The sequence below is a fragment of the Oryzias latipes genome, chromosome 1, assembly GCF_002234675.1.
Source record: "Oryzias latipes chromosome 1, ASM223467v1".
NCBI classification, from domain to species: domain Eukaryota; kingdom Metazoa; phylum Chordata; class Actinopteri; order Beloniformes; family Adrianichthyidae; genus Oryzias; species Oryzias latipes.
In genome coordinates, this window is record NC_019859.2 from 15,242,943 (window position 1) to 15,268,983 (window position 26,041).

The following is a 26,041-nucleotide window of genomic DNA, read 5'->3' on the forward strand; positions in this document are numbered from 1 at the left end:
AACTGTGGTTTGTGGCTTTCTGCAGTGGAATAAATAAAGGTTTAGAAAATAATGTTTTTAATCAGCCAAGTTTTGAAAAGTGCTTGTCATGGAAAGGGCAGTTTTGGTTTGAGAGTAAAGTTTACATCAGCATCTGTGACAACATTTTTTTGTTTTTTCTTCTGAGCAATAAAACATTTGACCCAAAGAAAACCTTTGTGTGACCTCTTCTGCAATTAGAATTTGATTTATCTGAATAGATTTGATTTATTCATTTATTTCAAGCATTGAGAATATAATAATGCAATAAAGAAGATACATCAAATCGATTTCAAACATTGAGTCATACATTGATTGGAAAATAAAGAAAATATACAAAGATATTTGATGATAATACCATCTTCTTGGCTGTAATTACTCACAAGCATAAATATAGTACACACAAGTCACAATGTAATAACTAAATACAAGTATTGTCAAATAGACTTTGATTTGTAGCTTGAAACAGAGGGGGAAGTAGCAAATTTATGTAATCGCAACTCTATTGTAAAGCGTTTCTAAAAACCGTACGTAACTCAAATATCTGAGAATCTGAGAACAGTGTTGGGATATTTTTAAAGGATCTGCTTTAATTGAGAAGGTAAAAAAGGATAAGCATTTCCCCTCCAGTGTTATCTGTGAAAAGGCATCAATCCATCTAAGTTTGTTCATTTTCTTTCTGATTGTTGACTATTTTTTGTTAAGAATCGTGTGTGCATCCTCTCAGATTTAGTGATTCAAGGCCTGACCTGGGATCCGTGTTTCCACTCTCTTCTGTTTGTGACATTTAATGTAGAGAAACAGAAAGGAAAACTCCTCATCCAAAAACAAAAACAGGTAATCTGCCGTCCGGCTGAAGGGTTCAGTTTAAAGTTAAAACTTGAGTCACTTTGGAGTGAATGTGCAGACACAGTGTTCCCCAGCCAACATCCATCATCCTTCCCTTACTCCTCCCATGTGGTTTTGGTGGATACCTCTGGACTGGCGAACATCCAGACTAATTACAAGTTTGTTCTGCTTTGTGGAGATCCAGCGTGGGATTAAACAAGAAATTCTGTCATCTTATTTTGGGTTTGACCAAATATGGACATCCAGGAAGCAATTATAAGCATCGGGGAGGGAAACTGGAAGTCTTCAGTTAGGATTTTTACTGTATATGGTTTTTCCTTCACTAAGGAATGAGGCTTATTTACAATAACAACTTCCTTGCTAAACCCAGTGGAAAACAAAATAAGTTCTGCACAGATTTTAATTGTAATTTTGTTAAACTTTGCATAATGATCAGACAGAAGGAGGTTCCCATAAGTTGTTTTATTTTATTTAAAGAATTTTGTTGTGTTTGTGTGCTTTGTAATTTATTTTTGAATGATGCTGAACAGAAATAAAAGGAAAAAATAATATGTTTAATCATTAACTTTACACAACAGCCGTGTGCTTTTCTTGACCTGAGTATCTCTCGCTTTCTCTCCAAGTGGGTGAGTTTGTTTTTTCAAGAGGCCACAAACCCTATGGTTTAGTAAGCGAAGCTATGTTTCCCCTAAGGCTTGAGAGGGGTGGAGAAAATATATGTGAGAGTGAATGGAACTGTGGGTGTTTGTGTGTGCCTTCAATCATCATCGTGCCAGTGTCAGTTTGTTTAAAAGCAGACTTTCAGGGAAAAAATACACCTTCATGTGTTGGCAGGAGACAGACATCCAAAAGGAAATGATGCAATTATCTTAGCTGAGGTCACTTACGTATGTATATATAGAAGTATTTATACCTATATATACATATGTAAACTAGTCGCTGAGGTATTGTGCAGCATTGCTCTTCCACTGTTTTAAAAGTTTGGATTCTAGTCTGGCAGCAGACAACATCGTGAGACTTCTTCAACAGGAGCTGTGATCCTTACAAGGTAACTGCTCTTGTGCTTTATTTTGTTTATCTCATTTTTTTACACAATAACATCAGATGTTATGTATATGTAACAGCTGTATCTAACATCCAAACAGAATGATCAATTCTGTGTTTCATGTTTAACTCCACATGACTGCATGATGGGATTCAGAACAGTGTCTGAAACAACACACTTGTTGCATTTTGGTTCTTTTTTTTTAAATTAATTCATAGTGATGCAATTTAACAAATAATCTGAAATAGTCAAATTGACCTTATTTAAATATTTGTGTACTTTGTGTTACAGAATGAAGACTGTCATTATAACAATTTGCCTGATTGGTTCAGTTTTTGCAAACCCAGTAAGTATACTTTTAAAAAACAACATAGTTTTGTAAGTGAATACTGAAAGCAAATGGGTTTCCCCAGGCACAATATAGCAGAATAATAATATCGATGTGGTTTTTTTTTGTTTGTGTATTTATACTTTTGTTTTATATCACGTTCAACAAGTTAAAAAGTATGTGGATTTTAATGTGTTCACCATTTTTCTGTCCTTTCTGACAGATTTTGCACAATGTGTTGGTTTCAAATGAGCAGGATTCCAATTCAGTAAGTACAATCACATTTTATATATCAAAAAATTCTCCATCAATGCATTAGTTATTTCATTGGCAATGCAGCAGTAGAGTCAGCAAAAAAACAGTAATAAAAAAAAGTGGTGTGGTATAAAACGCAAAACATCTCCTAGACTATTGTTTGCCCTACTGTATGTTATCTCCACACATCTTTGGAGAAAGTACATTCACCCAAGCCTGACTTGACATAAAAACATCTTAAATGGATGTTGTGGGTATAATTAAATCGACTGTGCTGTGTGCTTAATTTGGGGTTTTTTTGCAGACAGAAAGTCTGTCTGTTTCACAATCTTCTGAAAACACTTCGGAGCTTCAGGTAATTTCTCTGCAGTATCTGTTTATCCCAGCACATTAAGAAAGACATTTTGTTTCTAACTTGTGATTCCTTTTGTGCTGATGTTTACCAGTCATGGGCAAATGTTTCCTGTTTTTATGTTTCAGAGCTCTGAGGAAGTTGCCTCCACACAAGTAAGTTAAAATACACAAATTGCTGTTGAAAATTGAAGACGAGTGCAACTCTGTCAATAATGCATTCATTATTATTTGTTGAAGAGTACAGAGTCTGAATCGTCTGAATCTGCTTCAGAGGACAAGGTGGGATATATAAATACAGGCTGTTCTACAATGCAGTTTGTGTAATAATTATGCTTAACTTATATTGATTTTAAAGTTTTTTTTCCTTTCTGTGAAAACAAAAAGACCTCAGAGGAGAGTGATAGCCAGTCAGATGAGATAATCGAGGTAAGATAGATAAATCCATTTATTTGAACTTTTTTTTTTAAATTGCTCCATCAAATTAAATAGTTCTTTATAGTATGGTTCCTTTGGCTCATATGCTTCACAAATATTTGCACAGATTGACACTATGCTTGAAACCAAAGATGACAGCATGGGCAGCGAAGAGAACGTCCGCAAAGTGGTGAGTTGCTGCACACTCTTTGACCGGTGGCCTGCTTTAGCTGGAGCTAGCCCTAACTAATGCTGTTTGTTTCCCCGCAGCAGAGTTGGGTAAGGGTGTTTTCCAGCGTTGGTCATGTCTCAAGCACTGAGGACAATACCAGCAGGGAGGTCGAAGGTCATTCAGAAGGTGTGAGCAAGGAGCTTACTCACATCTCAGTGACTGCTGGCAGTCGTGCAAACCTTCCCCTGCTGGAAAAATCCATAGACAGCAGCAGCGACAGCACAGATCTTGCAGCTGCCAACAGCAACAGCACTGAGAGCGATAGTAGTGAAAGCCAGGAGAGCGAAGAGACCAGCGACAGCAGCGATGCCAGCAAGAGTTCAAAGGAAAGTGATGAAAGTGACGGAAGTGACAGCGCTGAGTCTGAGCAGTTCAAAGCCAAAGACTGTGTGAATGGTACACAGAGCTGTGAAAGTGAAGAGTACTTTGTCCAGAGCGTAGGAGATGATGCACATTTCTCTGTCCACGGACTGATGACGCCAGATGAGGAAAACATGGAGTTAAGACTGAGGAGATGATTGTTTTTCTTTGTGAACAAATTTATTTTCTAAACCTCAGCACTAATTGGAGACGGCATTTTTTTTTATTACATCCAAACAGTAGTTTTGGCTTAATGCAACTTTCAGTAATACAAAGTTAGATATTTACCATTGTAAAATAAATAAATTATGTACTTTTTCTATTAAAAACTGAGCTTCAAAAAGTATAACAAAGCAGGAATGTTGTTAATAATTGATTTTTATAAGATATTTATGCAATTTTGCACAAATTCAATAAACAAGTGACCGTGACAATACACATATGTGTATTATTATGTATTTTCACTATAACGCCGTCAAGTGGCCGGTTAGCTCAGTTGGTTAGAGCGTGGTGCTAATAACGCCAAGGTCGCGGGTTCGATCCCCGTACGGGCCATCAACCTTTTAACGAGTTCGTTAATAGCATTTAGACACCAGTTCCACTATTTACAGCAAAAACTTTCTTGGAACCGCGCTTGTGCTTTCGCCCTTGTGCTATCTTAGCTGACCCCACCCTTAGATTGACGTGTTCTCCCAATACCATGATAAAGGTGGAAACATTTCATACTGTAATCCATGGACACCAGTGAAGATCACAAATCATTAAAGAAAAAAGGTTCAGCGCACTGTCTACTAGTGGGTCTAGAAACTGTAAAAGTGCCCAGGACAGCACAAGGGTTACAGTGGCGCCACCAGGGGGTGGCCAGGGGTGGCCATGGCCACCCCTCTCCGACACCTGGCCACCCCAGTGGCCACCCCAGTAGCCACTATAAGCTGTGGTAGCATCAGTTGTGCGTTTCATCCCAAATGCACAGCCAGCAAGCGGGCAAGTCGCTCTGATCACCTAAACCGGCCCTCACCCCCTCCCCTCCCTGCTGCCTTTGAGTGCGCAGACATCTACAGAGGAGCCGCTGGACGCAGAATGAATAAGACGCGTGGTTCACTTCCGCGTTCGAACCCTCAGATCCTCTGGGCCGGTCAGACAAAAGAACCAGTCTCAGTCACTAAAGATGAACTTTCTTTATTACTGTTTCCTTAAGTCCAAAACGGGCGACTGACCGCGCGTGTATGCGCTCCACACCCTCACACGCGCTCTCCCCCCTCTCTTCCTGCATCGCGCGAGCACCGGTTTCAGCACGCACACACACGCGTGCGCGCGAGAGCGCACGCACGCAAACACAATCACACATCCCAAAATGCTACGTTTCTTTTCCTGTTAAATATTTTCCGTGGGTCTTTAACAATCTGTTTACTGTACTTTAGATCTGGATAGATAGATAGATAGATAGATAGATAGATAATAGATAGATAGATAGATAATAGATAGATAGATAGATAGATAGATAGATAGATAGATAGATAGATAGATAGATAAGATAGATAGATAGATAGATAGATAGATAGATAGATAGATAGATAGATAGATAGATAGATAGATAGATAGATAGATAGATAGATAGATAGATAGATAGATAGATAGATAGATAGATAGATAGATAGATAGATAGATAGATAGATAGATAGATAGATAGATAGATGACTTTATTAATCCCACAATGGGGAAATTTCATTTATCTTGGCAGCAACACGACATTCAGAAATAATCTATATAATATAACATCAATAAAGGACATCACAAATGACATTTATATTAAATAATTAAAAATATCACAGAAAATTATTATGAAAAATTATTATCAAAAATTAGATTCTTATTAAATAAAGAAATAAATATTAAATATTAAATAAATACAGCTGCAAAGGTGTAAAAAACATGCGGTCTGCAAAACATGTAAACCCAGTGTGCAAATACTTGGTGCAAATACGCCACATCATCAGCGGCGGTGGATGTGTCATTACTTCTTATTAATAAGTAAAAAAAGGATGTCCCTGTCACAAGCCACTCATTTTCATGGCACTATTTAAGCACTGGTTGTTGTGTTACCGCAACATTTTGATGTGTTTTTGTTTCCACAGAGTTACCTATAGTCATTAGTTGATGCTTGTGTCTGTCCATTTTCAGAGAATGAAGAGAAATTCAACATATATTCTTATTTTAAGAATAAAAGTGCAGCAGAAGGAGTGAAAGAGATGGTAGGGGAGCAACAGAGGAGTAGTGAGGAGGAGGAAGATGAGACAGAGCAGCATGAATGACAGAAGAGAATAAGGAAGACAAAGATGAGACGGCATCAGAGGAGGGACAGTCAGCATCATTGGTCAGAGAAACAAGGCAGAACTCAGCATAAGCAGGGGCTCCACCTGTTCCTGGACCAACTGGTGAAGTTAGAATTATGTTACCCTAATAATAAAAATGTTTCATGATTATAAGTCTGAATAGAAATGTCTACAGATATAATTAATAATTAGAAGGATATTTTTATTATTATTTCAGAACAACAGATTTCATTTTTTGTTTATTGTAGATATCTCTCAGTCAAGAGCCGAACAGCCCAAGCAGACACACCTAAGCATTGAATATAAACAAAAAATATATATATATATATCAGTAGTAGTATCTACTAATGGTATCTACTAGTATCTATTAGTTATTATACTAGTAGTATCTACTATAAATTCATGTTCTACAAAATATCAGTAGGCATTTATCTTTCTATTGGTTTTCTAAAGGTTGTTTTACTACGTTTGGTAGAATGAATTTTAAAAATATAGCTCATGGTTTTTGTGTGCCACCCCAAGATTTAATGTGGCCCCCCACTGGCCACCCCCATGAAAAATTTCTGGAGGCGCCACTGAAGGGTTACCAAAATACATACGGTTTAAACCTTCTCTTACCCTTATAACTTAATTCTTCTGATTGAACACTAGATGGTGACAGAGTTATTCCATTGACACGTCTTTTGGTTCAGTACAGTTTATTCACTAATATATATTATTTGCTGAAAATCACTTAAGTCTTTCAAACTCAAAACGGTTGTTTGTTCACACAAAACCATAAAAAATGCTTCACAGTCAACACTAACCAAACAATAAAGTCAAAATGCTTAAAAGCTAAATTTGGAAAAAGGAGAACTACGTATTTAGATAACAATTATTGCAACATGTAGAGTTTTTTTATTAGGCAACTCTAAAGAATGTTGTGACATGTGATGGATAACAAGTATTTCTGAAGAATATCTGGGTATTTTGACTTCAAACTCCAACAGACAGAAACCCTGAAAAAATAATGTTCCCGCTCTGAATTTTCTAGAAAATGAGCTAACTTAGAGCAAAACAGCCCAGAATAAAAAAGTCCCACGGTTATTTAGAGAGGTGGTGCTTCAGGTGCTCTTTCAGGGCAGGAATGGTGGGACACTCTTTGTGACACACGTGACATTGGAGAGGCAATTTCAACAGCTCACTAGTCCCATCCTTCACAGAGACGCTCCCATCCTTTTCAAGCATCTGAATGACATCTAAAAAAAGAAAACGCTTGATTTTACACACAGCACATCTAAATCAATCAATAACATAAAGTCTGCTCTTACTTTCAGAATCTATGAAGTAATCTGTGGTAAAGGAATTCCAATGCTTCTTGTTCTTCAAACAAGGAGAGTCAAAGTCTTGACTGATCACGTGGAGGTGGATGTGACTGAAGAGTGTAAACAGAACGGTTCATTAGTGGGAAAATGTCAAATTCAGCCGAGATGTCCTCGTGTAACACTACTCTGATGATTTATTGTGCTCTGAAAACAAACCCACAATGAGCACATTTAAAGCAGTAATACCTTTATTTATCCAGGTAGTGATGCTTCAGCACAAGCTCTCAGGGGAATCGTTGCATCCCTACTGCATATGTTTGCATATGTTTATGTTGAAAGTAACAAATACGAGCATTGTGCTAAATTTAATATAGTTTTATCACATTACACCAGGGTCATTATAAGCAAACTAAAGGGCTTTGTTTACTGTTACTTGCTTTCTAGATAATAATAAATAAATAAAAACCAATTTTTTTTTTATTATTATTTTGTTATACACATGTATCAAAGTGAAACAACACTGTGACCTGAAAAACCAGAAAGTGAATTGTTGCATCTCTTCATTATTCTTTATTAATTTTCAACAGTATGGGGAAATTTGAGGCTGGACGGTGGGGTAGTGGTTAGCGCTCTCGCCCCACACTGAGAAGGCCCTGGTTTGATTCCCAGCAGGGCCCTTTCTCTGCTGAGTTTGAACGTTCTCCCGATGGGTTTTCTCCAGGGCACTCTGGCCTTCCTCCAAAAGCATGCATCATAGGTTTACTAGGTGACTCTAAATTGCCCCGAGGTGTGCATGTGTTTGTGTGGCCCTGCAAAAGACTGGCAACCTGTACAGGGTGTTAACCGCTTTTCCTCAGCAGTAGCTGGGACAGGCTCCAGCAACCCCGAAAGGGATACAGCGGGTTAAGAAAATGGATGGATGGTGTACTTTAAGGAGTAACAGCCCAATAAACACACATAATAAAGACTTACCTCATGCTTGGGATGGCGTGATAACCAGTCCGGAAGCTAAGTGAGCTGGATTCTGGACATTGCTTAATCATGCGCTCAGCCACCTTCTGCATGTGTTTCAGCAGATCGCAGTGTTCTGCCTTCAAAGCCTTCAGGCTGGGAATCGACTGCCATGGAAGAACCAGCCAGTGGTAACGAGCTTTGGGATACTTGTCTTTGATCACTACAACTGTATCGTCCTTGTATATCTAAAAAAAAAAAAAAAAGATCAATTAAAACAGAAACAAAACCTAAATTTAGTTTCAATTTAGACGTACGTTTATCAGTAAGTAATGTTGAGTTATAGCTACCTGCATTTTGGGGTCTTGCATTGAAGTTTTCAAGCCTTGACTCCAATGCCCAGAAATTCCCTACAAAATGTCAGTTAACATGAATTATGAGAATGAATATTTAAATAAAAACTCTCCAGGTCTGCAACAATAATTTGTATATTAGGCATAAATCACAGATTGTAGATTTCTTTGTTTCTCCTCACACTAGTTTTTGTGGCTTCTCCTGGAATGACAGCTGCAGCGACTTTTTCTGTGAGTTGTCCAGCTTTCAGGCAGTCTGTCTCTCTTTGGCTTCCTCCATTCTCTTTGACTGGCTCTGGTGGTCTTTTGGTGGCGCCCTGGCTCCCGGTGGTGTCCTCTTTGAACTGCACGGTGTATGGATAAAGGCTGTTGACCACGAGCAGCTGCTCTCCAGGCTTCATTTTGACCTCATTGCCTTTACCCACCACCAAGGAGCCGACAGAGGTGGGGTTTAACCCCAGCTTAGGGAGGGGAGAAAAAAAACAGGTAAAAAAAATAGAACAATAAAAATAATACAAAATGTACAGCAATAAGGCTTTTTATTTTGTTTATACCACTGATCATTCTTGTGAGCATGTTACCTGCTTCACTTTGACATAACCTTTGTTGCATTCAGCTTTCAGTTCAACTGATGGGAAAGTCAGGAACATTTAGACAGGTTAAAACTTTGCATTTCGTTTTACAAACATGAATGAAAATAACTTGATGCTCAAGTCATTCAATTCCTGCTGTTTTCTTAAATGTATTATCCCTGAAATCACTAAAACAATAACAGATTATTTTCCTAACATTCTTACTGAACTCACAGGAAATCTAGAGACTGTTTTTGTAGGTAACATCGTTACCTTGATGCCGGGAGCATTTTTTGTCTTTGATAGTAGTTTCTGGGCCTCGACCCACGACAACTGTCTGTAAATGAGGCAGGTGAATGGGTTTGTGATTCCCCTCTTCACTAATGAGCCAGCAAATGGGCATTTTCTCATTTCGTTACGCTTTTCTCCCTAATATTTAGCAGCGGGACACGTTTGAATGTTTGTTCAACTTGTCGCGGAGTGATGACGAACGAGGGTGCGACCGAGGAACAAGGTGGGGTGGGAAGTTCTGTCTCCTCCCAGAGTTCTTCACTTTGCGAGAGCGCGCAACAACAGCAAAATTGTGAACGACATAAAAACGTGTTTTCTTGTATAAAAATGATATCTTGTAAAACAACTTTTTATTTTTTTTTATTTTTTAGTTGTTGCTTTTTAATTTTTTGGTCTTTTTTCTTCTTCTTGGTTGGTTGGTTTGTCAATGAATGGACATTAAATCATAGCAGTTTCAGAAAATTCAACAAGGCTTGGCTCTTTTTAAATAATATTTAAAATATCACTTTTTTGTATCTAAAACTTTTATTATGACTGACTTTCTGAAACGTGATTGTGCTGAAGTTAGATTCGTTCTTTTTTTCATTTAGGTTTAAATTTGTGGGTTTCAGTCATGTTAATATTGATATCTTTTGGGAGAAAGAACATAACTCGACATGGTGCGGTCACAAGTACCAACAGTCGGGTTTAGCTGTCGACGCGCGTTCCCGCGAGGTGGACGTAGATGTCTGCGCTGCGCGCAGACAAAACTCGACACCACACCAGCAGTCGGCAGAAAGAGGGCTGCAGGAAGATTCTGGAAGAGCCGTTGTGAGCTGCAGTCTTGTGAGGGTGCTAAGCGTGGTCTTCGTTTAAGGTTGGAAAACCACTAATTCTCGAAACATGTTATTAACAACAGCCCACACGTGATTTGTTGGCTAAAAAAATTGGCAAAAAAGCCACCATGTTGATGACATACATAGCTACGACATGAGTAGCTAAATTAGCTACAAAGGCCGAATCATTGTGCCCCTCTACGCAGAGAAATCTAACTTTATCCACAGATAATGGAACAGTAGTAAGCAGAACACCAATGTTAGTCGACATGATGAGCCTGTCGGACTGCATTATATTTTCGGTGTTTTTCTAAATCCCTAGAAGCTTTCAGCTATGATATTGACCAAATGAACAGACTCTAGCAAATAACCCGTTTGCTGCTAGAGCTTCTCGGGTAAAACTGACCTGAGGAACAAAAAGTCTCAGCATTGTTTATTTGTTTTTTTCTATTAGAACAATCTGTCCTAACACACACAGCTACCGTCTCTGTTTTCTCACACAAAACAACAGAAAATTTCTAAGCCAAAAACTCCCATCATGCTCATTTACATGCCTGAAAAAATGTTTTTTTAAACAGCAATGCTCAGATCTGACGTTGTTTAAATATTTTAGTACATAATCAGATTGCTTTGTTAGCAAGTAAAGACTTAAGACTCTTTCTGTTGTTGCTTTTTTCAGCGTCTGGTTGCTTATTGGTCACATTTTAGTCAATCTTAGAATTGGGCAACACACAAGTAAGAAAATTGGACCTCATTCACCTTTGTTTATCATTTCTGAGAAAAAGTTGGCTTTTCTGCTGTAAGCTTCATCCCTTCTTTTTTTCCCTTTCACTCTTGCAGTAACTGCTATTTATTTTGTTTTTCTTATTTAGGTGTTTGTTAAAGTTCCCAATTTTGTTAACTGTCATTAACAGATAAGGACCATCAGATTAACCAGATGAGGATCAGATTTGTTTAGTGTGTGTGTGTTAACACACTGTTATTGTTTTTTCTTTAGGACTGGCCTATAAAAACCTATCATGGTCAAGGAAATGGGATTTTATGACACTTTGGGCGTTCAGGCTAACGCAACACTTGACGAGCTGAAAAAGGCCTATCGCAAGCTCGCCCTGAAATATCACCCTGACAAAAATCCTACAGAAGGAGAGAAGGTACCACATAACGCAGCTGCCACAAACGTCCTTGTTTTTCTTTTCTTTTCTTAAACGATTTGTCTTTAAAGTTCAAGCAGATCTCACAGGCGTATGAAGTGCTGTCAGACCCCCAGAAGAGAGAAATCTATGACAGGGGAGGCGAAAAGGCATTAAAGGAAGGGGGAACTGGTGGCGGCGGCGGTGGCGGTGGCTTTGCATCACCCATGGACATCTTTGACTTTTTCTTTGGTGGAGGTAGTCGGATGCAAAGAGAGCGAAAAGGTAAAATAAATAATGAGAATACAACAAACACACTCTGGGTTTTGTTTTGAAGTATATAGTTTATGGTTCCTCTGTATGTTCCCCCGGTCCGGACTGTACCAAGTCCAACACTGACAAGCAAATGTATTTTTTATGCTCTGAATGAGTTAAAGTGTCGTCGTGTAGGATTTAAACATCACTAACAGTATTTTTAGTTATGTTTCTATAGATGTTAATCATAATATTGTATGATTCTTGAAAAAAAGTTGTCTTTTTGTTCATTCACAGGAAAGAATATGGTGCACCAGATCACTGTATCTTTAGAGGAACTTTATAACGGAGCAACGAGAAAACTAGCCGTGCAGAAGAACTGTATATGTGAGAGGTGTGAGGGTAAGTCTTTCGCCGCTCAGTTTTTTTGAGAATCTTCTGTGCCGCAAAGACACTACTTCTACGTTTCTGCAGAAATAAATAGATGGGTTTAGTACTTTCAAAATCAAATGTGCTAAATATTTACCAAGAATTCCCGATGTTCACAGCAGCAGGAATTCTTTTTGTCCCAAATATTTTTAATATCCACTCTGATAAAAATGCGTTTTTGTTGTCTTTAACATGTTCTAGTGGCATTTTTCTGATGATGGATGGCATATATTAGGGGGAAAAGCTTAAAATTGCATTTCTAAATATTTATTTATTTCAAATTGTTGAAAAAGTGTAGTTGTGATAAAGAAAATATACTGGACGGGTTAGACTGTTTAGTTTAGCCATTACCTATTAATTTTTATAACTTTATGTTCTTTATGATTTCATGTTTACTATACAATTACCGGTATGAAGCCCATTGAGACGACCATTGTTGTAATATTGGGCTATACAAATAAAATTCAATTGAATTTTTTAAAACTTTGTTTAACCCTGGAACTCTTTCGCTATCAAAAGTTACACACCATCACTTTTGTCGGGTAATTTTTACCCGGAATAATATACCCAACAAAAAGTACTTGTCAAAAAAAATAGATCAAAACACGACAACACATAATAAATTAAAGTTTTTTTTTTCAACTGTAGTATGTGTAACAAAATGAAAAACATAGGAAGTTCCTAAAAACATGCTAAAAAAATTACTGAAAAATTAGGAATTTGAAAACAAAAAATTCATTAAAAAAATTACTAAAATGACACTAGAAAGTTGGTCTTTGGTCCATCCATACCTGGGACACGTGAGACTTCCCTGTGAAGGCACGGACGGCTTGACACGCCACATTGAAATTCATGTAAATAGTTTGGCTCAGGTGAAAATCCCCCGGCGACAGTGCTCCAGAGTTTACTGCAGTAGCTCAAGGTAGAGATGTTCCTAGAAATGTTTTCTATCCGTCTTCTCAAGTAATGACTGGGAGATTCTAAATTCATTTCTACAATTTGTGTTTTCCAAATAAAACGTTGAAACCAGAGTCATCAGTAGTATTATTACTGGAACAGATCAGGGTAACGCATCGCTGAGTTGCATATTTACAGATGAAAGCGATTAAAGTTTCTGTTTAGTATTTGGTTGATAGTGAAGCGTTCAATGAATTTCATGCTTTTTTGTTTTGTTTTTTAAGCATGAAGTAGAGCTGGCCTTAAGGTAGAACTAAGACTTTCCCTAAAAGCACAGGTTGTCAGATTGAGTTACTGTTCTTTTATCTTTCCTCACATTGTTGAGTGTTAATGTGACTGAATGAAGGTTTAGTTCTAGACCTGCATGTTCGTTTTGTTCACACCCACATTCCAAAACATCCTCCAGTCCTTTAAGGGGCTTTACTTAAAAAGCTTCATAATCCAACTCGTATAAGAGTCAGGATCAAGTTAAAGCAGAAGATCAAATCAGATTTAAAAAACCCTTTGATTCCTTTTTCCCCTTTAGCCTGGAAAACTAAAGCTGGCAGTGTGATGCCAGAGCTCCCCCAATAGGCAGCACTACACAACTGTAGTGCGAACACAAAAAAATGTATGCAAACACAATGTATGTATCATATTTAGAGTCTAAGCTCCGACACAGTCAGGTGTCAAAGTTGTTTCGTTTTCCAGTAGCATCCTTTTAGGACAGGAAAGTGCAAACAAGCCAGACAATGATTTTGTCCAACAATCAAATCTAAGGATCAGGTTCAAGTGTTTTTAAACCAAGATGTGCAGACCGAATGAAACCTAAAATCAGCTCTTTTCTTTACATTTTACAGTCATGATGTAAGGTTAGAAAACATTTGAAAATGTTTAATTGGATCTTTTTTCATTTGTCTCATCTGTTGTTGTACGGTGAATTGCTTCTGAATCTGTGAATGTTCTTAAATCTAATTTAAGGTTCCCTGAAATCCCCGGTGCCTGACTTTTATTACAATAACACGATCTTGCATTTTTATAAAATATGGTTTAAATTTTGTTTTATAGAATAGCTCTGAACTCAGGAAGTCACATATTTCAGTTCACAACACTGTTCTTGGTTTTGAGGTCACTTCTTTTTTTTAGCGTGATATTTTTTATCGCTTTGGAGTCAGATCTGTTTAGTTTGCACCACTGCAAGACATGTGAAACCTGAGAAAAGACTCCAAGAACCAGTCAGTCACTTACACATGTTAAAGAAATGATTTTAAAATTGGTCTGCATTTAGGAAAAGACCCGATCATCTCTGTTGTCCCACCTCAGCAGTAACTAGTGTGTCGCTCTGATTTCATTTGTTGCTCTGTTGTCCACCGTTCTGAGGTCTCTGTTCTCTTGCAGGTCGTGGAAGTCGTAAAGGAGCGGCACAGGTGTGCATGTCTTGCCATGGAACGGGAATGCAGGTCCGGGTTCACCAGCTGCTCCCAGGTATGGTTCAGCAAGTGTCCACTGTGTGCTCCAGCTGCCAGGGACAAGGACAGAGAATCAGCCACAAGGACCGCTGCAAAGCATGTGGAGGCCGGAAGATTCTGCGGCAAAAGAAGATCTTGGAGGTCCACATCGACAAAGGTGAGACTAAAGGGAGAACTACCACAAGTCTTTTTGTCAATGTGTAGGAACGGCCACTATTTTTAACCTTTGAACGATTGTGTCCAGGAATGAAAGATGGTCAGAAGATAGTTTTCCACGGGGAGGGAGACCAAGAGCCCGGTCTAGAACCAGGTGATATTATCATTGTTCTGGACCTGCGTGAACATTCGCTTTTCACAAGGTGAGAACAACAGTTCGTCTTTTGTGGAAATGTTGGCACAAGAGCAAGAATTTGTACTTTACATATGACAAGATTAATTGTGATTGCATGTAAGGAGGGAAATAGTTCAACTTAAAATGTCTAAGCCACTGAATCCTTTCATTATATTCTTTTGTTTTATTTGGAAAATGCTGCTGTTTTTTTAGATTATGCTTCAAAGTTGTCTTTGCTTTTCTTCCTTTAAACCTGTTCAGGAGAGGAAGTGACCTGGTGATGTCCATGGAGTTGCAGCTGGTTGAGGCTTTATGTGGTTTCAAGAGGCCCGTCCAGACGCTGGACAACAGAACTCTGTTCGTCACATCACATCCAGGTACCTCGGCTCAAAATGCAGCTATAGTGGGTCTTTTAAAGACCAACTCCAGTCCTCTTCTGATCTATTGTCAGAGTTCTTTTAATCATGATTTAGCCGTGTTTAACCAAAAAAACAGTCGTTTTCTAGGACGTAGTTTCTACAGAGTGGCGGTGGTTCATTTAAAGCCTGGGCTGAGTTGTAGGTTTGTCTGGATTCCACAGAGAATTAATGAGAAACATTTCCTCACAAGCTTCTGATCTTGTGAAATATTATCAGCTCAGTGATTTTGACATTTTCAGTAAACGTCCTTTGAAGCAGGCAGACATGTTTTCATTTTGTTTGGTTTTTGGTCGATTATTAGTTCTCCACCTTATACGGAGGTTAATAGATTCATATAAAATCACACTTAAAGCACGCCTACCTGCTGTGTTTAAAACACTGTTGTAATAATAATCAGTTTATGTTGTTTAAAATATTCATTTTTTATTCACAATTTAAGAATTTGTTGCTAAAGGCCTATTTATTATCAAAGCATTGCTTCTTTTTATGTAAGCTGAAACATTTTCACAGCAGAGATAATTTTGTCATCAATCAAGCTTGAAGATTTTCGAATGAATAGATGCTTGAATTTGGTTTATTATCTTTTGTATGAAGATGTTATAAACCGTTCAAAACTCCAGTTATTTGGTTTTGACTTGATTCCATTTACATAATAAAACACTTTGACTGCTGGCTGTAAACCTGTCAAAACTGGATTTAAATACTTTTAGGTTTTTTCTTTGTTGCATCATATTGGCTTTAGTTTTTATTAAAAAATTAAAAATCTGTTAACGTCTATTAATTTGAATGATTTTCAGTTTTGTGCTGCTTAAAAATAACTAAAGATTGTAAATGCGTATGCTGAGTTTGAATAAATTGCCTTAAACATGGACAATATTTCAGCTCATTTAGTTTTACCTAACGTAAATCGGGAAGGTAAACAGGATCTAATTGATTGTGCATTTGTGAAATATTAGTATGTTTGCTATGATACAAACATTTCAATTGTAACACTGTAGCCTGTCTAATTGTTTTATTTTTTACTCTTTTCTAACCACAGGAGAATTAATAAAGCCTGAAGACACCAAATGTATCCTCAATGAAGGGATGCCCATTTACCGCCGACCCTTTGAGAAGGGACTTCTGGTCATTCACTTCTCAGTAAGTACTTCAAAGAAAGACTTTTCCATCCTTTGCAGTAGTGTGGAGCTATAGACGTACACAAAACGGCTGCTTCCTCTGTTCAACACACGCGTCTCCATCAGGTGGTGTTCCCGCCCGCCAATTTCCTTCCTAAGAACAGACTGAAGGACTTGAAGCGCTACCTCCCAGAAAAAACTGCAGCGGAGGAGCCGGAGAGCATGGACGAAGACCTCTACATCTACGCCGAGCTGGAGGACTGCGACTTGGAGAGCCGGAGGCGGCACCGACGTCAGTATTACTACATGGAGGAGGAGGACTACGCCAGCACAGGCGGCGTGCAATGCCAGACATCCTAATGAACTGTTTCCCAGAATCCTCCTTTCTCATGACTTGACCTTTTTTTTTTTAGGTTTCTTTGCCTAAAAACATTTCACAGTAAGTTTCTAATTTATTTCACAGATTTAGATCGATGAGCAGCGTTTGTCACACGTTTAGGACTTGCAGGACTTAATGTAACCACTGGGACCAACTTTGATGGTTTTCTTTTTGTTGTTGTTTTTTTTAGCGATCACACTGTGATTACACAGATTAGCATCAATCACTAGAGTCTCAGAGAAAAGAACTCTTCCTCTATTTTTAGTGCAATGACTTGGATTCAAATTTACCTGAAAACAAATGTCTTTGGTGTTTTCCTAATGCAATTTCTAAAGGCTTCCATGTGAATCGTGAACGTTCTTAAAGTTTAGACGTGAGCATGAAGAAATGCACATAAAAACGTATGTATGATATCAAAACATCTAGGCAGGGTTTCCCTTTTAAGGGCTATTTTCTAAACATCGCCAGATCCTTTTGAACAGAGTGACCCGACCCAGGAAGCATTTAGGCTCAGGCCGCCAAACTACACATTCAGAAAGGTCATTTTTGACTTTAGCTTGAAATTTTACTGCTTTGTACTCGTCAAATGTAAAGAAAGTGTGTTCCACGTTTGAGAAATATGGATTTCCCTTTTTTTTTGTAAGTGTAATAAACTCCAAAGCACCTGGATGATACTTGGCTTCTGTACACCTTAAAAGATTTAAGAAGTGCTGTTATCTAACCCATCTTATACTGTGCCAAACTGTATTTAAATTCTATCAAGAGGAAAAGCAGAAAAAAAGGTATTTGTATAATATTTAAATTGATTAAGAAAGGTTAAAGATGGACAGTTTTAATACCCTGTTGAAGTGTTTACCTTTTTTCAAAGCTTGATCATGACTTAAATATTCCTTTCTGTTGCCTTGGACTTTCTTTGGATGTTGCAACACATGGAATCACAGAAGAAAGTGCTGATTTTATTTTAAACAATGTGCATTTCTTAGTCTTCAGACTGTCAGAGGACTGAGCTACAAACGAAAGGATCTCAAGGTCTAAACTGAACTTTTGTTTTTTGGTTTGTTTTTTGACCAAGATTGTCTGTGCTCATGTTTTTCTTAATAAATAAAAATGTCCTAATTTATAAGATTACTTTAATTTTTTTTCCTTGTATTAGCAACAAGACCATTAAGGCTATTCTTGAGGTTTTCCTTGAAAGCTGAAACATTTTTCTCAAGTGGAAACTTTCCGTTAGCAGAAATTGACATCTTTTGACAGAAAACTGATAAAACTTTTTTAAATCTGAGCTTGTATTTATCTACAACCATAACTTGTCTGGGCTTTTTTTATTATGTCTTAATGTACAAAAATATTTAAAAAAAAATATTTTTTTTAATCTAATCTCATTTTCAGACTTTGTACTTTAAACTTTACCTTTATAAAAAAACTGACAATTTGAGATTTTTTTTTTATAATTTAAATTTTCACAGATTATATACTATAGTGAACATTTACTTTGCTTTGAAATATACCACAACACCAGATAGTGCAATACAATTTTTTATTTTTCATCTGCAGGCATGTTTATCCACAAAAAACACCAATGTGTATAAAAAAAAATAATAGCACAAGCCACAGTTATGAAAGCACACAAAAAAAAGAAGTTTAATCCCCATGCATATACTAGAAATTGTATACGTCAGCATTCAGGGAATTGAAATAACATGCAGAGAACACTCAGAAATCAGTAAATTAAAAAGAATTTGGACCAGAAAAGGTATAAATTTAAGATAGTAACTATTTAAATATATGTCTTTTGAAAAAAGATGAATTTGGAGGGAAATGGCACCACTGAGATTGGATGTACAGTATGTGGAAGACTGCATAAAGCATGGAAGACTGCGACGCCACTCAAAACGGCATAATATCCTCAAAATGTGTTGTAATATAAGCCAAAAACAGTTTCAAGTTCCTAAATGGATACATTTTATGGAATTTCATTGGATAAAAAAGAGAAAGATAAAACATATCAAAGGCAAATGTCTGTCATTTACCATAAAATATGATTTAATAAGATTATGGCTACAGATTATAAGTGATGTTCCTCAACAGTTTGCGATCAAGTGGTTTGTTGTTGTGTTTGTTTATACGTTGTTCTAAAAAAACTCCGTTTAAAAACATTCTTTCCCACAGATGCAGCTGCCATAAGCTACTGCCTCCCATCCTTAAGGCTTCCATAGCCTGAGCAGGCCGTCCCCGCCGTACGTGGCGAGCAGGTTCTCGTGTGGGTGGTGAGCAACGCCGATGACATCTTTCTCGTGAACCTGTGAATGCACAACAACAAATGTTGACATTTTCCCATCAGCCTCTCTGTCCCCAGCCTGGCAGCTGACTAAGTGAACAGGCAGGACCAATGGTTGCTGCTTCCTAAAGATAACAGTTCTTCATCAGCGGCGGGGCTTACAGTCAGCGTTTTCTCCAGCCTTCCTGTTGAGTATTTGAAGCAGTACAGCACGCAGTCCTCGCCCACACAGTAGATCCACTCCCCCCGGGGTGACGTGGTGCAACACACAAAGTTTACTGTCTGTGACCGGTCAGGAGTGAAGGTCTTCACAGTCTGAGGAGGAAGAGGGAAACACTGTGAGCTTTCAGTTACTGTTTCTGCCCTCAAGGGTCACGTATGCATGTAACCTTGGGTGTATCACACTTATAATTTCAGAAAAACTGCCTAAACATGTAACACTTTCACTTTCATTTGTGAAATGAAAGGGTGAATGAAATGAAATAATTGACACCTGTCCAATCAGACCAACCCAATTACTGAGCTACATAGACTTTAACAAAAAAGAAAAAACCTTTCTTCAAGTGCATTTTTGCCTCTTTAATAAAATTCTAATAAAACCTGATGATCCTATTTCCAGTTCAGAAGCTTTAGGTTTGAGCTTTGTATTCAGCAAACAAGGCTTGAAAAGAAGACATATTTTAACACGTTTTAATTGTATTTCTTAGCGTTTAGCCAGTTTTAATGAAGACAGAAGTGATGGAAGATTTTCTTCAGCAGAAACAATTCAATTAGTTCTTAACTTCTTTTTAAGCCAGTGAGTTGAATTAACACATTAATGACCTGCAAGATTTTCCAAATATGTGTTAATTTGTATGTTTTTTAATAGATAAATATTTCAAAGCTTTTTTGAGGAACAGTAATTTCCAAGACAATCTTAATGTTACAAAAATCCACTTTTTGCACTTTTAGGAGTAAATCAAATAAGTCATTTAAATGCTTTACAACTTTCTGGCATTTTTTAAGACAAAATCGTTCTCACTTGGAGTTACTGGCTGCAGGAGACTTACCTGACCGAGCATGCTCATGACTGCCACTGTGCTGGACTGGTTACAAACCACAAAGTGCTGGGGATTTTGGGGCAGAGGAATCACGTTGTTCACAGGAATACTTGGCGCTGCTGACAGATTACTAATGCATTCACAGGACTTTATGTTCCAAATCTGAAAAAAAAAGAAAAAAAGATACCTCTAAAATACAATACCTAAAACCTTAAATCTAGTACTTTTTGTCTGTACATGTAATCTAAGATTTTACAACAGGAGCAAATGGAATTTCTTCACAAAATGAGTTTTAATTGAGATAAAATCATAAAAAACAACGGATAATTACTTTTCCTGGTGATTAACTTATCATTTTTAGGTAGTTATCAGTAAATTTTACAGGAGATGTTACTGCGTAAGACTCCTGTGTGAATTGTACCTTCACGCTGCCATCAGATGAAGCGCTGATGATGTGAGATCCATCTCTGATGAAGGCTGCATCATTTACAAATGATGAATGACCATTTAGTTCCTTGAGTGTCTTCCCCGACCTCAGTTCATGAATTCTGCAAATGACATGGTTGAAAAATGGGTGACACGGAGAAGGTTTGAAAAAAACACAAAAGAAAATGGTTCTCTGGAAGAGAAGAATTCTCTCGAGATCAGACAGACCCCGCTGTTATTTTTAGCTGGTGGTGTGTTTGGGTGCAGATTGGCTAATCCGTGACAAAACGCCTCACAGATTCAATACATCTGTGCGCAGACGATTTGCTGTTTGTGCAGGAATTCTGACTCTAGAGGAACACGTTGCAGCTTTGTGCCTGAGCACATGGTGTCTGAGCTGCACCCACACAGCACATGTGCCTCTGACGGAGCAGCCCGCACCCCCAGGAGTCAGAAACAACATTTCAGGTGAAGGAGATGCACTGTGTGTGCACACGAGAAAACATAAAGATGTATTCTTGTACTCATCAGGTTTGACCAAAAAAAGATGCAAACGGAAGACAATGGATGTTAATAAGCTTCATAAATGACAGGTTGTGCTATGAGGAGGAAATCAATGTAAAAAATATATTTAAAAGGACTTCAAAGGGACATTATGACTTCTTTTATCAGGCATCCCATTCTTTATTTTTTAAATGTAATATTTAAATCTCTCTTTTTCTACTCTTTTAATACAAAAAAACTTAGGTTCCAGAAAAAGAGGGATCCTCAAACATTTACAAAATTACCCACAAAAAATTAAATTTTCCCCAAAACAAGCAGATGTTTTTAAACTATTTTTGAAGTCATTTAAACATGGAACACTGAGAATAAGCTGAGTCAAAAATTATAGTTACGTTTGAAAATGTAAAAAGAACACATCGAAGTGAAATCCTTGGAGAAACAGAAAATCCAGAAAACTGTAGTATACCAAATTATATATTTGTTTATTATAAATTATATATATATATATGATATATTTATAATATATATATATATATATATAAATATATATATATATAATATAATATAATATATATATAATATATTATATATATATATAATATATATATTAATATCAGGTTTTACTTCTGTGTGGTGGGAAATAGATCTATGAACAGCTTCCTATCAGCTGTGAGTCACAGCAGGGATCTGTATATCTCCTGTCCTCCCACATGCCTTCTTATACAAGTAAAAAATACTTTTTGTTGTCATTTTCCTTTACTCGCTTTACTTCTTTTTTTTTTTATTACATGATCATTAAAATCATCCTTCATAGTATTTTTATAAGAACCAAAATCTTACTTTTTTGTTTTAAGTTCTCCATGTGTATAAAGTTCATACATGTTTCCAAACACCTTCCCAGTAACAAATTGCTGAGACGGATCTTGAATAACTAGCCATGCAGCTGCAGTCTATGTCATTTCCTTCATGGTGTCTCACCTGAGGGTCTGGTCGAAGGAACCACTGAGGATCTGACTGTTGTCCTTGGAGAAGCTCAGACAAGTCACACCTTTGTTGTGAGCGTGCTCAAACCTACGCAGGCACAGACCACTTTGGATTTTCCACACCTACTCAGTCAACCAACACACACACGCACGCAGACACGGGAAATTATTTCAAATGAGCACTTTTTTCTGTAATATCTTTTACACTGTATTTCTTTTTTTAGCAATGTTTGGAAGAAAACAAAGGCACATCAGAGTAAACTAACCTTTATTTTGCCGTTCTGAGCTCCAGTGGCCAGCATGTCTGTATCTTGACTGAAGCACATGCAAAGCACGGCGTCGTCCATCATCATGAAGCTGTCCTGGGCCTGATATTTCAGGTCCTACAATTACATCCGCAACAAGAAATTGGTGAAATAATATCTTCCATCATTTGAAGATATATATACTTCATAGACTGACAACTAAATTTACCTTGTTAATTTTTCCTGTGTTGAAATTCCAGACCTCAATAAAGCCATCCACTGATCCTGTTATCAAGTACCGTCCATCAGGTGAGAAACGGGCACATCTCACATGTGAGTGGCGCCCAAACTGTGCAGACAGAACACATTTGGAAATTAGTTTTTAGAGGAAAATTTTGAAATATTTGTCAATTCAAGAAAACATCAAGCAACGTCAGAGAAACAAAGGTCATCAGTCGGCCTCTGCAAGTGGGGTGACCATTACTCTTCATCAGTTTTGGCACAGAGAAGACATAAGGAGTAATTGTGGCTCCATCCAGAGGAAAATGACTAAAGCACAGCAGAAGTGGGTTCTTCAGGTGAATAAAGCAATTCGTTTTCAGTGTTTGTGTCTGGCAAAAGTCCAAGAAAATACAAACCAACAAATTAGCACATTCAATTAAATGACTGCTACCCTAAAGCTTTGATTTTGTCCAAATACTAGTTAATTTTTATGTTTCACAGACTGTGTTTTCACCTTTATGTGTCTGTACAGCTGCGTTGGAAAACTGTCTTTCTCCACATGTTGCTCCTTCTTCCCCGAAGAGTCGACGATCATGTCGGCAGAGATACAACCCGGATTCTGCTGCCGTGTCATGCACTGTAACACAGATTAGTAACAATCGTCACACACTCCCCTCAATCAAGTCAGAAATCGCCTCACAAACTCTATTTTCACTTCTCATGCTATCAGTTTTGACTGCCAAGTCAATAACTCAAATGTATTTAAACATTGTCTTGAAATGTTATTTATTAATTTTCCATGTATTAATATGGATTTGAGTTCATTAACTTGAACTCAACTTGTTTTCTTTTGCTGAAAATGCTTGAAATAAACCAATCAATTTATCAAAATTATTTTCTCAAATAGAAAGTTGCAGCTAACATGAAAAGAGTTTTCTGCAGACATTTATTAATTTTTAAATTTTGCCTCTGACTTAAAAGCAGGAAAAAAAATGGAATGAACGATTGGAACCAGAGAATTCCCAAAAATTCAGACTTTTTAAAAGTGAAGCATGAATGGATTGTAAAATGTGAAAAAAAAGACTTAATGCTCCAGTAAACAAGGATAATTGCAATTTCTGGTTGCTCTTTTTAAGTAGTTAGTAAAATCTTCCACATCTGATTGTGCTTTAGTTATTCCAGCTGAAAGTAAAGATACCTAACTAACTGAAAGCTATTATAATTTGCAAGCTTATATTTGATTATAGATTATAGAATGCAGTAATTCAGTATTGGCTGCAGCTTTGTATTTGCAGTGAGTATTAAGAAACTGAGAAACTTCTTCCCACTTTATCTCCATACTCACAGTGACTTGTTCCAAAAGCCCGATGAGGCGAGAAGGTGGCACCACGCAGACCTCCCTCATTAGAGCTTCAGCCAGAGCTCTGCGCCGCTTTTCCTTGCTGCTGCCTTTAGGGTACGCCTGTGGTTTAAAAGAGAGCGACTTGTAAAAACACCCCCACCTATAGAGCATTGTCAGGACCCACAAACAAGTGGTTTTCTCACCTCCCGGGGGTCAAAGTAAGGCTGAGTGAGCAGCTTCTCCAGACGTGAGTACTTCTCAGGCTGGGTCTGCTTCAGCATGATCATGGGATCAGTCTGTCTGAGGAGAGCGCGAGCGGCTCCCACCTCCCTCATTTCTATGAGCTCCATCACCACCTGTTGAGGACATTTGAGCTGAACGGAGGTTTCTGGACGAAGATCAACGCTGAGATACGCCTCTCCAGAAGAACCAGGCAAACACTGACCTGCTCATAGAGGTCAGTGAGTATGTTGTCAGGCAGCTTGAGGGACTCGATGGCCAACAAGACAGAGTCCCAGTGACCCCTGTTGATGTCTGCAATGAAGCTTTCAAAGCTTTCCACTGTGTTGAGTGAGACGGTGGTTTCTTCTTGCAAGGTGCTCAGCGTGCGGTAGAGGTTGTTTTCCTTCAGGTACTGCATTATGAGGCGGATCACACTGTAGAAGTCAGAGCTAACTGTTAATGACGTTTGGTTTTTTTTTTACGTTGTCACACATAAATTTGCGCACCAATGTTGCCCCAATGTGGCTTCCTTCTGGGACTGACAACATTAACTTAGGGGCTTCAAGAAAGCAATGAAAAAACAGAATCTCATCCTTGGCACCAGCTGGATGAGCGTGCTCAGTGCAACAAGCACAAGAAATTGAACATCTTGTGTAAGGTAATAGAAAACACAGCTTGGAAAAAATGCCATTTTCCATAACAACCCACAGTATTCTTAAAATAGCACATCAGAGGAAAGCTGCAACCAGAAGGCTCCATAATAATTATTCATTCCAAATAGTAGTTTGAAAATTATGCCCAAAATGTGTGCAGCAGAGCCACTTCTTCAAGACAAGGTCCAGCATTTAATGCTCTCTCCAATGATGTCATTTCTTCAATCAATGCCAACCAATCTAAAAGACAAAAGTTGGGATTTTTCTGCCTCTGCAAAGTGATCATGGAGAAAATCAGGAAAATCTGAGTTTGCACTTACTCCGTGGGCTCCATCTCCACAGCCATGGTATAGTGATGTTGCGTGCTGCTGTTGCCGCACCGGACTGACGTTGTGGCAGCTGGAAACGGGGCTCTGTGTTTGCTGGGGCCACGTGAAAGCCATGTGCAGGGGACCACCCACTACACGTGCCTCTTTCTGTGACTCGCACATGAGGGTCTCATGTGCGCCTCATCCCTGACGCACACCGAGTTGACGCTTCGCAGCACGTTGCGCGCCGCGGAGGCGGGCTGCTGCGGCTGCAGTCTCCGCCACAGCCGCAACATCAGCACCACAGACATCACACCCCGTGTAGCAGAGCGTGCGCAACTGTAGGAGCCCCGTGCAGGAGGGGAAGCATTATTATTCTAATGGACCTCTGGCGAAATGTTGGTGCGTCAGAATGAAAAGCAGACACAGGATGCGTCTGAGCCACATCTGCAGACATACCAGTTCATGCCTTAATCCATAATGTTACTGCTTTCTTTGGTTTACTGCCTTTTATTTGCTTATTTTTGATTGGAATGAACCTCTGTTTAGGCATAAACCTGTCTTGTGCTGCAAATTGGTTTCAGAAAAATGAAGCCCAGCAAAGAAAAAACATTTTATGACAAGATTATTTTATTACAATCAAACCACAAATGGCATAAATAACAGTAAGAACCTCTGTGATAAATCATAGATATATACGTTTAACTGGAACAGTCTATTATATTTAACAGCAGAAAAAAAATCAAGATACAGATTAAAGTCGTGTGGGAATTACAACTAATGTTAAGATGATCGAAATATTTACTTATACCTAATCATTCAATATTAAACTAGTAAGGATTTAACTGAACAGCAAATAATATTAATAGAATTCTCTT

General features: G+C 38.0%; 4 protein-coding genes, 1 long non-coding RNA gene and 1 other non-coding gene across 10 annotated transcripts; 4 read left to right on the forward strand and 2 right to left on the reverse strand.

The window, feature by feature from the left end:
* The first annotated feature begins 1,663 nt into the window (after positions 1 to 1,663).
* LOC101168524 (dentin sialophosphoprotein-like) lies at positions 1,664 to 4,293 on the forward strand. Of its 2 annotated transcripts, none has more exons than XM_011475871.3 (9): positions 1,664 to 1,915; positions 2,204 to 2,258; positions 2,464 to 2,508; positions 2,800 to 2,850; positions 2,976 to 3,002; positions 3,087 to 3,128; positions 3,234 to 3,275; positions 3,391 to 3,453; positions 3,537 to 4,293. In XM_011475871.3, the coding sequence occupies exons 2-9, from the start codon at positions 2,205 to 2,207 to the stop codon at positions 4,011 to 4,013; spliced, it is 801 nt and encodes a 266-aa protein (XP_011474173.1). In that variant the 5' UTR covers positions 1,664 to 1,915; position 2,204; the 3' UTR covers positions 4,014 to 4,293. The 2 variants fall into 2 exon arrangements, with proteins under 2 accessions (XP_011474173.1, XP_011474171.1); XM_011475869.3 differs by having other exon boundaries at positions 1,666 to 1,915; positions 3,534 to 4,293.
* Positions 4,294 to 4,336: 43 nt separating this feature from the next.
* On the forward strand, positions 4,337 to 4,410 carry trnai-aau. The gene has a single exon. It is a non-coding gene; the product is annotated as a tRNA-Ile (tRNA).
* A 2,457-nt stretch (positions 4,411 to 6,867) lies between these two features.
* Positions 6,868 to 9,872, reverse strand: aptx (aprataxin). 2 transcript variants are annotated; one of them, XM_020703331.2, is made up of 8 exons: positions 9,642 to 9,872; positions 9,378 to 9,424; positions 9,222 to 9,257; positions 8,979 to 9,140; positions 8,794 to 8,853; positions 8,465 to 8,691; positions 7,499 to 7,602; positions 7,063 to 7,426 (listed from the first exon to the last, which is right to left on the reverse strand). In XM_020703331.2, exons 1-8 carry the CDS (start codon positions 9,769 to 9,771, stop codon positions 7,272 to 7,274), a joined length of 921 nt encoding a protein of 306 aa, XP_020558990.1. In that variant the 5' UTR covers positions 9,772 to 9,872; the 3' UTR covers positions 7,063 to 7,271. The 2 variants fall into 2 exon arrangements, with proteins under 2 accessions (XP_004065926.1, XP_020558990.1); XM_004065878.4 differs by having other exon boundaries at positions 6,868 to 7,426; positions 8,979 to 9,257; positions 9,642 to 9,871.
* A 369-nt stretch (positions 9,873 to 10,241) lies between these two features.
* LOC101162427 (dnaJ homolog subfamily A member 1) lies at positions 10,242 to 18,060 on the forward strand. Of its 3 annotated transcripts, XM_011475892.3 has the most exons (10): positions 10,242 to 10,515; positions 11,154 to 11,209; positions 11,472 to 11,625; positions 11,697 to 11,889; positions 12,157 to 12,261; positions 14,623 to 14,850; positions 14,938 to 15,052; positions 15,286 to 15,401; positions 16,483 to 16,583; positions 16,688 to 16,921. In XM_011475892.3, the coding sequence occupies exons 3-10, from the start codon at positions 11,494 to 11,496 to the stop codon at positions 16,919 to 16,921; spliced, it is 1,224 nt and encodes a 407-aa protein (XP_011474194.1). In that variant the 5' UTR covers positions 10,242 to 10,515; positions 11,154 to 11,209; positions 11,472 to 11,493. The 3 variants fall into 3 exon arrangements, with proteins under 3 accessions (XP_011474194.1, XP_004065928.1, XP_020559016.1); XM_004065880.4 differs by lacking the exon at positions 11,154 to 11,209 and having other exon boundaries at positions 10,243 to 10,515; XM_020703357.2 differs by lacking the exons at positions 10,242 to 10,515; positions 11,154 to 11,209 and having other exon boundaries at positions 11,494 to 11,625; positions 16,688 to 18,060.
* LOC101168770 (WD40 repeat-containing protein SMU1) lies at positions 17,571 to 25,638 on the reverse strand. The gene is made up of 12 exons (XM_023957139.1): positions 25,176 to 25,638; positions 24,426 to 24,636; positions 24,184 to 24,336; positions 23,984 to 24,100; positions 23,153 to 23,275; positions 22,646 to 22,765; positions 22,438 to 22,554; positions 22,167 to 22,294; positions 20,680 to 20,806; positions 20,268 to 20,420; positions 19,381 to 19,533; positions 17,571 to 19,240 (listed from the first exon to the last, which is right to left on the reverse strand). The coding sequence occupies exons 1-12, from the start codon at positions 25,199 to 25,201 to the stop codon at positions 19,142 to 19,144; spliced, it is 1,527 nt and encodes a 508-aa protein (XP_023812907.1). The 5' UTR covers positions 25,202 to 25,638; the 3' UTR covers positions 17,571 to 19,141.
* LOC105354197 lies at positions 22,471 to 23,284 on the forward strand. Its single transcript, XR_908872.2, has 4 exons — positions 22,471 to 22,582; positions 22,677 to 22,725; positions 22,834 to 22,994; positions 23,171 to 23,284. It is a non-coding gene; the product is annotated as an uncharacterized LOC105354197 (long non-coding RNA).
* Positions 25,639 to 26,041: the final 403 nt, after the last annotated feature.

Excerpts from the sequence above, each read along its gene's own strand:
- LOC101168524 (XM_011475869.3), top strand. The coding sequence starts at position 2,205 with ATGAAGACTGTCATTATAACAATTTGCCTGATTGGTTCAGTTTTTGCA. Across the intron at positions 3,003-3,086 it reads AGGAAGTTGCCTCCACACAA|AGTACAGAGTCTGAATCGTC; the intron begins GTAAGTTAAAAT and ends TATTTGTTGAAG. Across the intron at positions 3,454-3,533 it reads AAGAGAACGTCCGCAAAGTG|CAGAGTTGGGTAAGGGTGTT; the intron begins GTGAGTTGCTGC and ends GTTTCCCCGCAG.
- LOC101162427 (XM_011475892.3), top strand. The coding sequence starts at position 11,494 with ATGGTCAAGGAAATGGGATTTTATGACACTTTGGGCGTTCAGGCTAAC. Across the intron at positions 11,890-12,156 it reads GATGCAAAGAGAGCGAAAAG|GAAAGAATATGGTGCACCAG; the intron begins GTAAAATAAATA and ends GTTCATTCACAG. Across the intron at positions 16,584-16,687 it reads TTCTGGTCATTCACTTCTCA|GTGGTGTTCCCGCCCGCCAA; the intron begins GTAAGTACTTCA and ends CGTCTCCATCAG.
- LOC101168770 (XM_023957139.1), bottom strand. The coding sequence starts at position 25,201 with ATGGCTGTGGAGATGGAGCCCACGGA. Across the intron at positions 24,337-24,425 it reads TCACTGACCTCTATGAGCAG|GTGGTGATGGAGCTCATAGA; the intron begins GTCAGTGTTTGC and ends TGTCCTCAACAG. Across the intron at positions 22,295-22,437 it reads CTCAGAACGGCAAAATAAAG|GTGTGGAAAATCCAAAGTGG; the intron begins GTTAGTTTACTC and ends TTGACTGAGTAG.
- aptx (XM_004065878.4), bottom strand. The coding sequence starts at position 9,771 with ATGCCCATTTGCTGGCTCATTAGTGAAGAGGGGAATCACAAACCCATT. Across the intron at positions 9,425-9,641 it reads AAAATGCTCCCGGCATCAAG|TTGAACTGAAAGCTGAATGC; the intron begins GTAACGATGTTA and ends CTTTCCCATCAG. Across the intron at positions 7,427-7,498 it reads TTACTTCATAGATTCTGAAA|ATGTCATTCAGATGCTTGAA; the intron begins GTAAGAGCAGAC and ends TTCTTTTTTTAG.